A 14884-nucleotide genomic window follows, 5' to 3' on the forward strand; every position below is an offset into this window, starting at 1 on the left:
TTCTCAGTTTAAACTAACTACTAAGTGAACCGATTTACAGACCTAAATACTAGCATGCTGACAGCTGACATTTACATTGCATTCCGCTTTAATGGTCAATAATTAACATCGTTAGAAATGTAAAGGGGAGGGACGATTTTATTCACAGCTCTGCTTTGAAGAAAAATTAAATAAACGCATCGTTGAAAAAAAAATACACATACAATAATAATTACACATTGGCCAATAGGTTAAGGACACTTTCAAAGAGCCATTTTTAGGATTAAAACTATTATAATCCAATGGATTTTTGGTATTAGGCAATGGCCGTTTTGGAAAAAAAAAGTCTAAATGTTTTACTCGGTCCTGTAACTCTTCAAATTGGCGCTCTGATCGAATATGTGTGTGCACGTGTTGCTTTATCAGTTGATGAGCTTGGTGGCTCTTAGGTTGGCTTCATCGATGCGTACTTTGTTCATGTCCGCCTAGAAGAACAAAGGCTAATTAACATCACGCTGATCTACGTCTTATTTTTTATAACCCATCTTTAGTTGTTCCTACCTTGTCATTGATCCGATCAATCTGTTTGTTCTGCTTGTCGATCTCATCGCCCATGTCCATCGCCATGGATTTTAGATTTCCAATGATGCCGCCGACTACATTCAGATTATCTTCCATCTCGTCCTCGCGGGCGTCGTTGGTTATCCTGCAAAGTTGTTTAGTTTATTACTTTTCTGCTCTGTTTTTCCCCCTTCAGTTAATTTTTGAACTCTCACCTCTTAACGTAAGGTCCGCTTGATGGTGTTGCTTGAGCCTGACCGGGCTGACCGTTGCGAATGGCCCCCGGCTGCTTGGAGACAACTTTGGGAACACTATCATTGCCTTCACCGTCAAGCCCTGCCCCGATGCCCCACGTGCGCTTGTACCGCGATTCATTCTCGATGGATGACACCCTGCACAATGAAGATGATTCTCCGAATTAAGCATTTATCTTTTTCAGAAAACTTGAGTTTAAGGCGTGTACCTGTTACACGGGCAGACACACATTCCGCAGCATTTTGAGAGGTCTGTAAGGTTCTTCTCGGCCAGTCTCATGTCTTGGTTGATCTGCTCCATGCCGTCTTCCACGCGATTGAGTTGTTCTGAAACGACAACAGGCCACACCACGTGAGGCAATATCTTGGCTGACATTTGCCGACAGAAACAGCCACAAAGTGCTAAAGTAGCATAAAAAAGTATACCTAACTTGCTAAACATAATTCCCCACAGTACTTTAAAAATATGTACATATATCCACTTTTGTTTTTCCAAAGCAGACAGTTTTGGCATACACACCTCCTTGCTGGTCCAACATCACCATGGTTTTGATACCAGTTTCTTTGCTCTGCAAACAGCAGAAATAAGAGCATGGTAGAGGCATTTGTATAGCATAGGCTTTTTTTCTTTAAAAAACAACATAGTATAGTAAGGCCTCTTTTTCTTAAGAAACGGCATAGTATAGTAAGGCTTTTTTTTTCTTAAAAAACGAATGTAAAAGGATGCCCGTCTCACCTCTTCAGCCATTTGCAGCATTCTGCGAGTGCTTTCCAGTGACTGTGAACAAAAGAGGGTTTGACATTTTATTTTGGACACTATCTTTGCATAGACTCAAACGTCAACATGCTGTGCAAGGTTAGAATGGCACATCTTGACAGACAGCAGAGAACAGAGTATAAGGCAGAGAGAGACAGCAGAGAACAGAGTATAAGGCGAGCAACTACATGTTAGTACAACGGCATTGTTACGGACGGGATTACCTCATCTGTCACTTGGTTTGCCCTGGCGGCAATCTGCTCCACTGTCATGTCGTCCATATTGTCGCTGCCCAGTTTGGACGCTCCTCCCGTGGCACTTAGCTCGATAGTCTGCGGCCTGTGAGACATTCATTCAGCAGCGTGTTAGAAAGGAGCCTATAGATACTCTCAGCCTCTAATAGTACACTCATTGGCTGCCACTGACTGCCCCACACGTCTAATCCAGTTTGACTGGGAGGGGCGAATGAGCAAACTCTCTGTCAAAATGGATTGTTTAGTGACATCAATGGCCCAGAGAGATGAAAAATTCACAACCAGTTTTCTCAGTTTAAATGAACCAAATGGTCCAAATGGATTGGACTACCATCTCTGTCAATGGCAAGATAGGAGTTAAATAAGTAATCAGCAATGTTTCTTATTGGCAAGACTCCATGCATGTTATATCTATGCCTTTTGGCTTAGCGTTCCATGGCAAGTACTTACAAACTACAAGGAAATAGGTCAAACGCTTTTAAGTGATTTCACTTTTAAGTACTCGAGTGGATTGAAAAAGGGAACTTCAAACTTCCTCTCATGTGTCCACATTCTCTTCTTTCATGTTTATGTTATCACAAGACACCTTTGATGTTCTTCTGGTTTTGACTAGGAAAGATCATGATGCCATTAATAATGCATTCTCTGTGATCTCACTTCATTCTTTTATGAGTTCAATTGAACATTATACACATCGGGGGAGTTTAACGCGGCTCAGATGGAATCCACGTTGATTGTGACAGTTAAAGCCAGTTTGTGCACATCAAAAAGTCACCGGACGATATCAGCAAGCCCCGACTTGCTTTCCTCTGAGAATGCTCTAACGACAAAAACGTCAACCGGGGGAAACTATGAGTGAATTCCGCTTGCAATAAGATGCCTCCTCTTCCTTTGGAAACATTTTCCTGTGAGTCAAAGCTGCAGCATCAGCCCTTTGCATGGAAAAAGCAAAACATGCAAGTGTCTGCTCGTTGGAATGATTGAGGATTTGTTTGTTAAGAAACGTAAATCTTAAGATTTACTTTACCGGCCACACAAAATGATGCGGCAGGCCAGATTTGGCCCCCGGGCCGCCACTTTGACGCATGTGGTCTAAAGAGTTATATGATCGAAAATGTTATGGTTGATGTGAACATGTCTCAGCTTTCTGCCATGTCACAAAAAGTATGTATGTATATATGTATATTTTTTCTGTCTAATTATTAATCTTCCACATGACCCCGTTAAAAGAAGGTGATGTGGACGAGCAGACTCACGTCTTCCAAGATCTGGTTCTTCTAGCCAAACCGGTTCCTCCAGATCTCAAATTCTAAATGCACTGCACAATAACGTCATTGCGTATTCCTGCTTATGACGCGGTAGACATTCGCATTTTGACGCGCACTTCATCAAATTATCATTCATCGGAAATACATCTTTAACATCGTAATGTAAATGCAGATAAAGTGCTAAAAACACATCTATATTCATTACACAATACATTTGATTGCGGGTTTTCACCCCGATAGCCTTTTAATGAACTCGGGATCAAAAAAACGGCCACTTGCAACAGGTGTCACGTGATCACAAACGTGTAAGAAAGTTTGCCAGAAAAACAGACGTGATCAAATGAAAACCACATCAAATGGGAACTGGCGAAAGCAAGTAAGTCGTCCCGATCGAATAAAAAGTGACTTACATTGTGTGACTAAGGTGGACGGCAACGATCGGCTGGAACCGAGCGAAGTGGCCCCACGCAGGCAACCAGGACCAACGCGGCTAACGCTACTTCCGCTTTCCCCGGTCGTCGCCACCCAAACAAACAACGCCGACGGACACGGAAAGACGCAAATAAAGTAGTCCAAGGGCGGTCGGTACTTACCGTCAAACACTCCCCACTTCGAACCTTTAGATCAGTCGACTCCACCTCGAGTCAGGTATGTGTACTTTGGCGCATGGATTCCTTCACAAACTTTTTCCTTGTCGGTCACGAGCACGTACGCGTACGCGCGCGCGCACGTAGTAAAGGGTGGAGCTTTCAAGGACAGTCGGAAATTCTGTCTTTCAATTCCCGTCCATAGTACTTTTTTTCTTTGTGAAAACACTTCAATGTTCCAAAAAAATCCAATGATCCGAAAATGTCACTTGAAAAGTTTGTAAAAAGGAGTCACACCATTTCTTTTTGATTGTGAAACTAAGTTTACAGTGAGACATTTAATTCGGCCATTGTTTTGAGCCGTTTATCCCCACAATGGGGGTGCTGGAGCCTTACTCGTTGAAATGAGGCACGCACAGAATTGGTTTGCCAGAAAAATATATGCAATAGAAACTAACTATAAAACTAAATACCCTCACTCAATAAGAAGACTTAATTTAGTAGATATTCACTTTAAAATTGTGTGTCTAAACAGTTGATTGTTTCTTAAGCTGATTTGGAAAAACAAAGGGAGCAATGGTGATAAATGAAAAGCAGATCTGGAGACAAAAATGACAGTAGAAAGAAAGTGAAGTATAAGGCAGTCCAGTAAGATATAAAATAAGAAGAAAATGTAAACTTAAAAGAAAAAAGCCCTGGGGGATTTTTATTTTGTCGAGTAACTAAGTGTTCATTCTAGGATGGCCAAAAAATGTGAAAAACCTATCATTTGATTCCCCAGAGAGAAAGAAGCGTTGCTATTTCCACCCACATGAGTGCAGCATTTACCCTTCACCCACACTTCCTTTAGGCGACTCTTTTTGAACGATGAGCAGTAACCCAAAGTATCATTTAAATGTCTAGAAGTAAAAAACAAACGATTAAAGCCCAACTAAAAAGTATTTACAGCTTCCCCCACAGACGTTAGTATGACTGCAATGTATTTTTTTAAGTATGAAAGCCCAATCGACACGTATTTACAGCCCCACCCATTGACTAATGCATGTTATTATGAAAACCATGTATTTTTCTTTTAAGTATTACAGTCCAACCAAAAAGCATTTACAGCCCCTCCACACAAACATATACTGACTAATGCACGTTATTGTGAAAAAAAATATATTTTTTTTATGTGTCCTTTTTTAATAGGCGTGGCCGAGGCCAGAGTTCAAATAGCCGACGTCAAAAGCCGCAATGGCTGATAGACCCGGAAGGAGGACGGGCGTGCGTGCGTGCACTGTGCTGCACTGCAGAGCAGCTCAAAAGTGACGATTTGCCGACGAAATCCTGCCAAACTTCTCACGGACGATGCTGCACATTTGTTACGCTGTCGTTCGGGGATTTCGAAGCCCCAGTTCTCGTCCTAAGAGTGATTCGTTGACGTGATGCAGCCCCATGTGTGTGCAGACCGCAAAATGTTTGCAAACAAATTGGCTACATTGCGTTACCGATCGCTCTCTGTTTAAAACGAAATCATTCTTTTGTGTGTTTCAGTCCCTCAACGAGCACTGACTGCTGGGAAACAAGAAGAATGTGGCCAAAACGACCAGAAAGGAGCAGTTTGTCGACGCCATAACAAAGTGAGTCATTTTTAAATAGTTCCGATCTTCTCTATCCGTGTAATCTTTAAACGCCAGCCTTCAGTGTTCAGGGCTTTGCGCAATTGGCTCGATTTTCATTATGATACATTCATTTTTTTTAAATAACAAAAAACTGTGGACAATTCACCCACACAAATGCCATTAGTGGATGTCTAAGGAATATACGGTAATCCCTCAACTATCGCGGTTAATGATAAACTAAAGTAGGCTCATCCCTATTGAAGTAAATTTGAAAAAATAAATACTGTAGTGGCAAGTGAAGGAGTAACTATCGCTTGTGAGTTTCTATGTGGCTTTTCACATCTTTTTGAATTTAAATAAATTATAAACTTTGAGCCCCTTAACTTTTTTTAAAGACCTCTGGGCTTGGACCTTTTTTCATATTAGTTTTAAATGTAGTTTTGACAAAACAGACTTATTTAACAATACTGCAGGTGTAATTTTTGACTCATTTAAACAAAGAGAAAAACAAACTCTTGGTATATTTAATTTTTTAAGAATGAATGGATTTGAAATAATTGACTGAAAACTTGAGGCAGAAGTAGGATTTACATTAACCTTGTAGGCCCCTGTCCAGTGTTTTCAAATTTTCCACCACATTATATATTTTTGTGGAGGAAAACAGACAGATTGTTTTTTAGTCTCTAAAGCAGACTGTCTAATATGGCATTTTGATGTTTCATAGGATAAAGCTAAATGTAGCCTATCTCGACATAGGCAGGAAACCTGAAAAACAAAAAAACATTTCCAAGGTCTTGCTTTTTATTTTGAAAAAAACTCATAGATTTGTTCTGCCTGAGCATACCTATGAGTATTTTTCAAAATTAAAGGTAAGACCTTGTGAATGTTTTTTTTTACTTTTCAGAATTCCACCCAAGGGGGAAATTCTGGAGAAGAAAAAAACATTTCCAAGGTCTTGCCTTTTATTTTGAAAAAAACTCATACATTTGTTCTGCCTGAGCATACCTATGAGTATTTTTCAAAATTAAAGGTAAGACCTTGTGAATGTTTCTTTTACTTTTCAGAATTCCACCCAAGGGGGAAATTCTGGAAAAAAAAACATTTCCAAGGTCTTGCCTTTTATTTTGAAAAAAAAAACTCATAGATTTGTTCTGCCAGAGCATATCTATGAGGTTTTTTTTTTCAAAATAAAAGGTAAGACCTTGTGATTGTTTTTATTTTTCAGAATTCCACCCAAGGGGGACTAGGTTTCATGCCTTTCAAAATAAAATGTGAGCTCTTCATTTAACTCTGTGTACTGACTACTTTTTATTGTTTTCCAGAATCCACCACAGGGGACCTGGTTTCTGCATATGAACAGATAGCCTCAGGAGCCCCTAATCTATGAAGTTTTTCAAAATAAAAGGTGAGCCTTTCTCTGTTTTTTTATTTCACTCTGTGCTGAGTAATTTTTATTGTTTTCCAGAATCCACCATGGGACCTGGTTTCTGCATATGAACAGATAGCCTCAGGAGCCCCCAATCTATGAAGTTTTTCAAAATAAAAGGTAAGCCCTTCTCAATGGTTTTTTATTTAACTCTGTGTACTAACCCCCTTTTTTTGTTTTCCAGAATTCCACCAGGGGGTGGAGAAGATTTCATTTTTTACGATGCTGGACCAACAATGGGAACCAGTCTATGAAGTTTTTCAAAATAAAAGGTGAGCCCTCCTCATTGCTTTTTGAACTAACTGTGTACTAACCCCCCTTTTTCAATTTTCGAATCTTCTCCACCAGAGGGTGGAGAAGATTCGATTTTTTACGATGCTGGAGCACCAACGGGAACCAATCTACAAACTTTTTCAAAATAAAAGCTGATTTCCTGTTTTCCAGATTTCCTGCTGGTGACTAGAGGAATTACTTCATTTTATTTAAGTTTTTCAAAATAAAAGCTTTGAAATGTAAACATGTGTTGGTCTTTATCAAACAAAAAATGCAAGTCACAATCAATGTTCAAAAAATTTATTTACAAGAAAACATTTGTAGATTAAAAAAACTGCTAAACACTTAGAAAATAAATCTTAAAAAAAGAAAGGATAAACACTTAGAAAAAAAACTAACGAAAAAAAAGAAAGGATAAACACTTAGAAAAAAAACTAACGAAAAAAAAGGGGGGATAAACACTTAGAAAAAAAGGGGGATAAACACTTAGAAAAAAAACTAACGAAAAAAAAGGGGGATAAACACTTAGAAAAAAAATGACAAAAAAAGGGGGGATAAACACTTAGAAAAAAAGGGGGATAAACACTTAGAAAAAAAAATGACAAAAAAAAGGGGGGATAAACACTTAGAAAAAAAAATGACAGAAAAAAGGGGGGATAAACACTTAGAAAAAAAACTAACGAAAAAAAAGGGGGGATAAACACTTAGAAAAAAAATGACAGAAAAAAAAGGGGGGATAAACACTTGGAAAAAAAATGACAGAAAAAAAAGGGGGGATAAACACTTAGAAAATAAATTGACAAAAAGCAGGGGGAACATTTGGAAGATGAAAAGGGTGGATAAATACAGAATCTAAATCAATAAAAGGGGGATAAATTTTTGAAAAAAGCAGGGGAGATAAATACTTCGAAAAATTGACAAAAAACAGGGAGAACACTTAGAAAATAAAATTTGAAAAAAGAAGTGGGGATAAATATAGAAACTAAATCATTAAAAGGGGGATAAACACTTAGAAGATAAATCTTTGAAAAAAGCAGGGGGATGAACACTTAGAAAATATATCTTTAGGAGGGGGATAAATACTTAGAAAATAACATTTGAATAAAGCAGGGGGGATAAATCTTTGAGAAAATTGGGTGGGGATAAACACTTGGAAAATAAAATTTAGAAGAAAAAAACTGGGGGGGGATTAACATGAATATAATAAGGAAAAACACTTAGAATTTTTGCTCCAACATTAAATGACAACCTTCTTACCTTAAAGATCTAGTCAAAAAGCTGTGGAAATGAATGGCCAGTGAAATGTTGTCATGATTTAGGCTTTTATTGAATTTTCAGAAATACAGAGACACCATATGATGCAAGAGAGACATCTTCAAGGGGGCATCCAAGATACCTCAGGCCTGTTGCATGCAAGAAAAATAGCAAAAGTTAGAATATATAGAGATTGGAGATTCAACTTTTTTTTGTGGGGCTAAGTTTTACCTTGATCAGTCCCTGTCTCCCCTTCTGTAACCTCAAGAGTCATCTTGGTGCTAAACAGAGAAAAATTGCACACAAAAAAGCACAAGTTAGCATATATATATACAGCCTGGAGATTCAACAGGTAGGCTTAGTTGTTTATTTTTTTTTTTTAATGGTTTTTAAGTTTTTAAGTCGTTTTTATCTTGATAAACAGTGAAAACTTCATTTAACCAAGGCATTTGGGGGTTGCCAACCAATTATAGCATAGAGAAATCTTACAAGAATTTTGGTAAAGAATAAAAATAAGTTAGCGAGTCCTATTTCCCCTTTTCCAGACAAGGCGATTCAATATACAGACTGAGGTTAACAGCTAGGACAAGTGTGTCAAACTCGGGTTGGTTCACTGGCCGCAATAAGGTCAACTTGATTTCATGCGAGCTGTACTATTTTTGAAACATTTAGATATTTTTTTCCATTTAAATTGGATTAAAAAAACTGCATCGAAACCCCTAAATATTCAGGTTTTTTTTGTAGATCTAAAACAAATGTTTGAGCTTTTTTTTTTTTCATGAGGGAAAATATCTTGCAATAATTTGTTTTTCATTTCAAAAGGAAACAATATTTTGGGGGAAATGTTCAACATTGACGTGGAAAACAATTTTTAAAATAAATTAATTTTTAGATTTTACAATATGCATTCTTAAACTTAAAACAAAAAGTAAAAAATTGATTAAAAATACAATTATTGAATTAAAAAAGGGGAAGGTGAGGTAATATAATATACATGTATAATCTTCATTTAAATTGTGATATAAGTGAAATAATGATTTACTTTCTCGGACCGCACAAAATGACACGGTGGGCCAGATTTGGCCCCCGGACCGCTGCTTTGACACCAGTGAGCTAGGTGAAAGTTGGCTTAAATTTTATATACATGATTTTTTTGGGGAAAAACAGAACAATTACAAATCGGGAACGGGTGTTAAGCACTCAGGATGAAAACGATTACTTACAAAACAACAGGAACTAAGTCGTGTCCCTGGATGTCATTCTAGAGTGAACACTTACCCAGGAAACTGTCGGTTGATGTCTTGCGTTGTTTGATTAAATTTAAAGTCTTGCTACACGACTCAATAACGGAGAGAAACCGGAGATCATGCTTTTTAAGTCAAATCGTGACGCCAACACTAATGCCGACTAGACACGTGGCACAAAGCCGGTCGAGAAAAGAAGCCCATACTTAAATTATCGACGGTGTGTTAAACCTGGATTTAAACTAAGAGATTTGTTGGCGTTTTGGGCTTAATTATTTGCTGAAAAATCTCCCGATCGCGTGATAAAAACGCAATTAGAACAGTGAATTGCTCGATTCCTTACCTTGTCGGCGTGCACAGGAAAAGCGTTCCAAAAGGAATAGTTACTGCGCATGCGCTCAATAAATCCGTCAGGTCGTCATAATGGGCGTAACCACGCCTAACCACGCCCATATTGTCCCGTCACATTGAAAGTGGAAAAGATGCGTTGCTTACCGCGCTCCTAAGAGGTGATTTGTCCTCCCAACCCGTCTATGTTTAGAAGATGACGAAGAATAGCCGTGAGTTGTGTGGTCTTGATGCTATAAAACACTAAGATGGCCAAGGAAAATGTGAAAAGCCTATCATTTGATTCCCCAGAGAGAAAGAAGCGTTGCTGTTTCCACCCACATGAGTGCAGCATTTACCCTTCACCCACACTCCCTCTAGGCGACTCTTTTTGAAGGATGAGCAGTAACACAAAACCTCGAGTGGAATTCTGAGTAATACAGTTAATATCTCATTTTCCCTTTCATTTCTGACGCTTTCAAACAGTAAAACACCATCAACACCAAATGAATCCATAAAAAATGAGTTTACTGGTATTAAAAAAAGAGCAAACATGTTAAATATAGGAAATTACTCAGTTAATTAGATTTTTTGACATATATGGATGATGAAATGTGTCACTATGGTCAAACATACTAATAAGAATATGAGTACAACAGTTAATGAACCACACAATTTCCTTTATAAATCATTGGTATGTTTTTAGCATGAATTTTCATCTCATAATTGTGTGTTTTTGCACCTTTATATGCATTCTGTGTAAAAAAATGCACAGCTCTGCCTTCCAATGTATCATTTATAGAGTCTACATAACATGCATTATTCAGCCATAACACATGGCCCCATCTGGACCCATGTGTGCATGTTTTTGCTCAACTTTTCCCTGACATGTTATCATTTCACATCATATCCTACAGCCCTTGCATTGTAAATATTCCCCTCTAAGGTATACTATGTAAGTATGCATGTGTGTGTGAATAACACTGAGTGCAGATGGCACTTTCAAGATCAAACTCTTTCATCACACTCTTGCTCATTAACAAGGACCGTAGCGTTGCCCTAATTCTAGTATAAATATAAAAAAAATGAGAGAAGTGGAGGAAGAAGGGATTAGTTGATTGTCTGCAAACAAGAGTGAGAGTAAAACAGTTAAAAAAGAAAAAAAAAAGAACAGAGAATGCGTTGCCATCTGTATTTCCTGGCGGTTTTTGCTTGGCTGCCACCCAAGCCGCCATCTAACAGGCCAAAAATCCCCTCCTGCCAATTATTGTTCCACATGCAGAGCCAATTTCAAAAGGCAGGGGGCTAAAATAATGAAATGATGCATTGGATGTTGAAAGCTACAGTGTTTACCTTATGGATGATAATAATAAATGATGAGTTTTCCCTACCGTAGCTGGAAGTACATCTATTTATTCAAGGGCCTACTTCCTGCTGTAATGCAGCCATCTTTGCTCCTCACATGGGGTAAAATCTATTATTATAATAGCGTGTTTTGATTGACCTGACAAGGAGGGCTGGCTGTGAATCATCATGTCATTAATGATCAAATCAAATCTCCCAGTAGAAATAGATTGGATGTCTCCATATGCACATATATCAAAATCCATATATTATATGTGTATAAACATACTTATTCAATTGAAACCAAAACTTGCTGTACTACCAGTAAAAAAAAAATCAGAAGAAATAGCAAAATAGCTGAGTTTATTTAGAAAATCATGCTGTATACCTGATGAGAGAAAGAAGATAAGGCCACCAATGTCATCATTGGTTGTTGCTAGCTGTCACGTCGCTGTGTGAAGAACACATGAGTGATTTCATCGGAATAATTTCACGCTTAGACGCTGGCTGTCCCAGAACAGCCACGTTGCGGGTCAAATGCAACCATCAGATTGCATGGAGAGGGCTGTGGTCAAAGGGGGAACAAAATCTCAGCACTATTACATTTGGAACTTGACGTAAAACACTCATCTTCATTTGTTTTGCCGCCTCTGTCTTTTTCCTGGGATTAGGAGGCTAAAATAAAACTCGAAAAAGGAAGAATAGCATGGGATCAGTGAGAAAAAAAGACACATTTTTTGTTTGTTTGTTTGTTTAATCTTCCACAGGCTACACTCACTCTTGCCCACCTATCACTGCATCCCACACAGGAGTCTTGAACAGTGAATTTTTTTTTAAATGCTACAAAAATAAGAGGAAACAGGGAAGGAGTTGCTTCCCCTTGTTTGTGTGTATGTCCTGTATTGTGTGTATTTCTACAATGTATGATCTGCAAATCTCAAGAATTTAGTAGGAATTGTACCAGAAACCTGATGTTAGAACTGAAAGGTTGCTTTATGTTGTCACAGTCCACTAAAATGGCCAACATGAGTACTATTTTCCAGAAGAAAAAAACAAACCCACACTTACAGCAACTTGTAAAAGTGTCAGTTTTATGTTAATCATGTTCTTTTCTGTGTAATCCTACTAAATTTTTGTGAGAACAGGCTGATGTGTGTATTTGCTTGCTTACAGTGCTTCGCTCTTAAATGTTCACTTCCTGGCAATAAACTTGAGTTTTTTTTTCACCTTTTGAACTCAGTCTTTGAGGCGTACCACCAAAAGAGACTGCATGTGTATGAATGAATGTATGCATGTAAGTTGTGTGTTCATATGCGTGTGTTTTGATGGTTTTACCACAAGTTATAGTCCACACGCTTCCTTTAAGACTGATTGGAAGAACCAAAACCAGTTTCAGTCAGCGTTAATGTCCATTGTGGTCCTGTTGAGTTTCTTGTATGGTCCGCCTTTCTGGACCCCTCGGATGACCTCACTGGGCGAGACTGCGTGAAGAGAGAAAAATGCCCTTTCGGCCGTCTGGAAAAGTTTTGAAAAGACCAAAAAAAGTGGCGGCAGGGTGGTTCTGGTTACCCCCATGAAAAAATAGATCATCAATACAAACAAGGTTGTTCTGAGGGTTTCACAGTGGTCATGCAACTGGAGTGTCACCACCTCTTCTCTCTGTCCCTGATCCGGTGTGGCACAAACCCCACCACCCCGGTCCCGAAAACCCGCCTTCCCCTGAAAGCGCCACCCAGAACCCGCCGCTCACTGGTCCGAGTGAAGTGACCACAGTCGTAACAATACACAAACACAAAGAGGTGGGTGACCAGTGGTACATTCATACAGGAGTAATGTCATGGTTCCAGAAGTCACCCGACCCATTGGACTAAGACAAGTGCAGACTGCGCCTTTGCTGAGAAGCAGGCGGTGATAAATGCTTTTGTTTAGAAACAACAAACAAGACAAGAACACATCCCACCTGAAAATATACACCTTGCCAGACCCGCCCTCTAACCCTTCCGTAGGCCATGGTTAAAGTTGTCATCGTCTGCTTCTGTTTAGTCTACAGCGAAAATTCGATTAGGTTGTACAAAAAAAAAAAAAAAATGTAGGCATGGCTACTTGCGCTTCAGGCTTTGGGAGTACAAAAACTGTTTTGTGCATCCAGGCCGACCTTCTGGGTGGATGACAAGTTTAATCATATACATGGCTACAACTACCTCATCACTGGCCAAGAGTCTTTAGTCACATCCAAAGAAGATCTTGATGCGAGTGAAAGGACATTTCCCAGAGTGCTTTGTTTCCAGTAGACCTCACACACTTGCCAAGCCTGGGAAGAGTGTCCCCTAGCTGGGCCATGGAGGGGGAGGGGGGGAGTGGAGGGCTGGCAGTGGTGGCGGCTGGTGGTCGCATTGAAAAAAATGTGGGGTGGGAGGAAAGGTGGACGGGGTGGGTCAAAGGGCTTCCCTGAGGGGGGTGGTGATGTCGATAGGGACAGCCAGCCCAGCCCGGCCTGGCCCAGCCTGGCATCCTGGGGCCGGAGCTCCAGGAAGGGGGGAGTGAGGGGGTCACAGCCATGAAAATAGTCCCAGAAAGAGCCACGCTAGAGTGGCTACTGGGGCCAGGGAGACGGGCCTCCAGCTCGGACCTCCGTCGGTCAGGAAGGGCTCTGGAGAATCGTATCCCGAACCATCTGAAACGCAGAAAGGAGAAGCAACAAAATATCCGTTCTGGCAAAAGATTGAAAGACGAAATGAATGGTTCTGCCATTATTTGTGTTTACAAAAAAATATCACAATCCCCCTCAAAATCATTAGGATGTGTCCCATAAATAAATTCACCCAAAAGTGACCTGGAAATGCCCAAAATCAATCGCAAGTGCGGAAAATATAAATACTAATACCAATATGTCCACATACATTATGTGGGAGCCATTTCCTGAGGTAAGTTATAATAATATAAATTTCAATTTTTTAAATTGCCTAAAATAATGGCTTTCCCTCTAATAAAGGTTAAAATAAAGGTTAAAAATTGGAATTTGGGATCTGCATAATCATGAGAAGTTTACCATACTCTGTGGGGTCGAAATGAGCTAGATTCACTTGCTTTTTTTGCATAAACTGCTTAAACATAGCAGATTAGTATTAAAACCAGTTCTAAATTGAATTGAAAGGAAGCGTTTGGTGAAAACGCAACTCTGCCTTCACTCTATCCGAGGCAAAGCAGAGCGAGACGACGACCGAGGTGGGAGGAGGCGACAGCAGCTCAGCTCTGCAGGGGGTTTAACCAACCTAATTACTGTTTAATCACAGAGACTCGCCGAATCTGGAGCAGAGAACCGACATATACCCACACACACACAACCCACTTGTTAATGCACCATGTCAGCACTTCACATGTGAGACGGGTAGCAATGACGGACAGATTTCACTCCAGAATTAAAGCAATGGTGGCTCAGTAATTTAGGAGGAAAGCCAACCATTCCCAAGCCTGAAAAGCTGTCATTCATTCCTCCCACCTGACATCTTGAAAGTGTGTCACCATCAAGGAGGCAAGTGAGCAGGCAGGTTGGATGCTGCATTTCAAATTCACCTAAAAAAAAATAAAAATCCGCCTCACTGGTAGACTTGAAAAATAAGAGTTGCATAACAGCTTCCTGCCATCTGACCTACATTCGCCACATTCTTTCATTGGGGTTATTTTTTTTCCCTGCACTGCATAAAACACAATCAAAGACAGCACTTGAGACACAAGGGAGAGGTCCAAGGGATTCT

The 14884-nt window shown here is 39.6% G+C and overlaps 2 protein-coding genes and 1 long non-coding RNA gene across 8 annotated transcripts in view; 1 reads left to right on the forward strand and 2 right to left on the reverse strand.

Annotated features, from left to right (window-relative positions):
* Window positions 1-120: 120 nt before the first annotated feature.
* Window positions 121-3831, reverse strand: snap23.1 (synaptosome associated protein 23.1). 3 transcript variants are annotated; one of them, XM_077732015.1, is made up of 8 exons: window positions 3667-3831; window positions 1776-1890; window positions 1531-1572; window positions 1315-1363; window positions 1004-1121; window positions 756-932; window positions 541-685; window positions 121-464 (listed from the first exon to the last, which is right to left on the reverse strand). In XM_077732015.1, the coding sequence occupies exons 2-8, from the start codon at window positions 1830-1832 to the stop codon at window positions 402-404; spliced, it is 651 nt and encodes a 216-aa protein (XP_077588141.1). In that variant the 5' UTR covers window positions 1833-1890; window positions 3667-3831; the 3' UTR covers window positions 121-401. The 3 variants fall into 3 exon arrangements, with proteins under 3 accessions (XP_077588141.1, XP_077588140.1, XP_077588139.1); XM_077732014.1 differs by lacking the exon at window positions 3667-3831 and adding an exon at window positions 3484-3648; XM_077732013.1 differs by lacking the exon at window positions 3667-3831 and having other exon boundaries at window positions 1776-1901.
* On the forward strand, window positions 3166-7204 carry LOC144206832 (uncharacterized). Of its 2 annotated transcripts, none has more exons than XR_013328445.1 (6): window positions 3166-3721; window positions 4849-5279; window positions 6584-6666; window positions 6727-6807; window positions 6872-6959; window positions 7132-7204. It is a non-coding gene; the product is annotated as an uncharacterized LOC144206832 (long non-coding RNA). The 2 variants fall into 2 exon arrangements; XR_013328444.1 differs by having other exon boundaries at window positions 3167-3721; window positions 7036-7204.
* Window positions 7205-11862: 4658 nt separating this feature from the next.
* The window catches only part of efna2a (ephrin-A2a), a 46040-nt gene continuing 43018 nt past the window's right edge, over window positions 11863-14884 (reverse strand). The window contains exon 6 of one of the 3 annotated variants that reach the window (XM_077731485.1): window positions 11863-14702. In XM_077731485.1, the coding sequence (XP_077587611.1) occupies window positions 14503-14702 (200 nt within the window). In that variant the 3' untranslated portion in view covers window positions 11863-14502. The remainder of the gene's footprint in view (window positions 14703-14884) is intronic. The other 2 variants (XM_077731486.1, XM_077731487.1) reach the window with 2 other exon arrangements.

This window comes from Stigmatopora nigra, chromosome 13, assembly GCF_051989575.1.
Source record: "Stigmatopora nigra isolate UIUO_SnigA chromosome 13, RoL_Snig_1.1, whole genome shotgun sequence".
Classification (NCBI taxonomy): Eukaryota; Metazoa; Chordata; class Actinopteri; order Syngnathiformes; family Syngnathidae; genus Stigmatopora; species Stigmatopora nigra.

Coding starts and splice junctions, on each gene's coding strand:
- snap23.1 (XM_077732013.1), bottom strand. CDS start 1,901: ATGTCTCACAGGCCGCAGACTATCGAGCTAAGTGCCACGGGAGGAGCG. Junction 1,573..1,775: donor CAAACCAAGTGACAGATGAG/GTAATCCCGTCC, acceptor TTTTGTTCACAG/TCACTGGAAAGCACTCGCAG. Junction 1,364..1,530: donor TGCTGCAAATGGCTGAAGAG/GTGAGACGGGCA, acceptor TGCTGTTTGCAG/AGCAAAGAAACTGGTATCAA.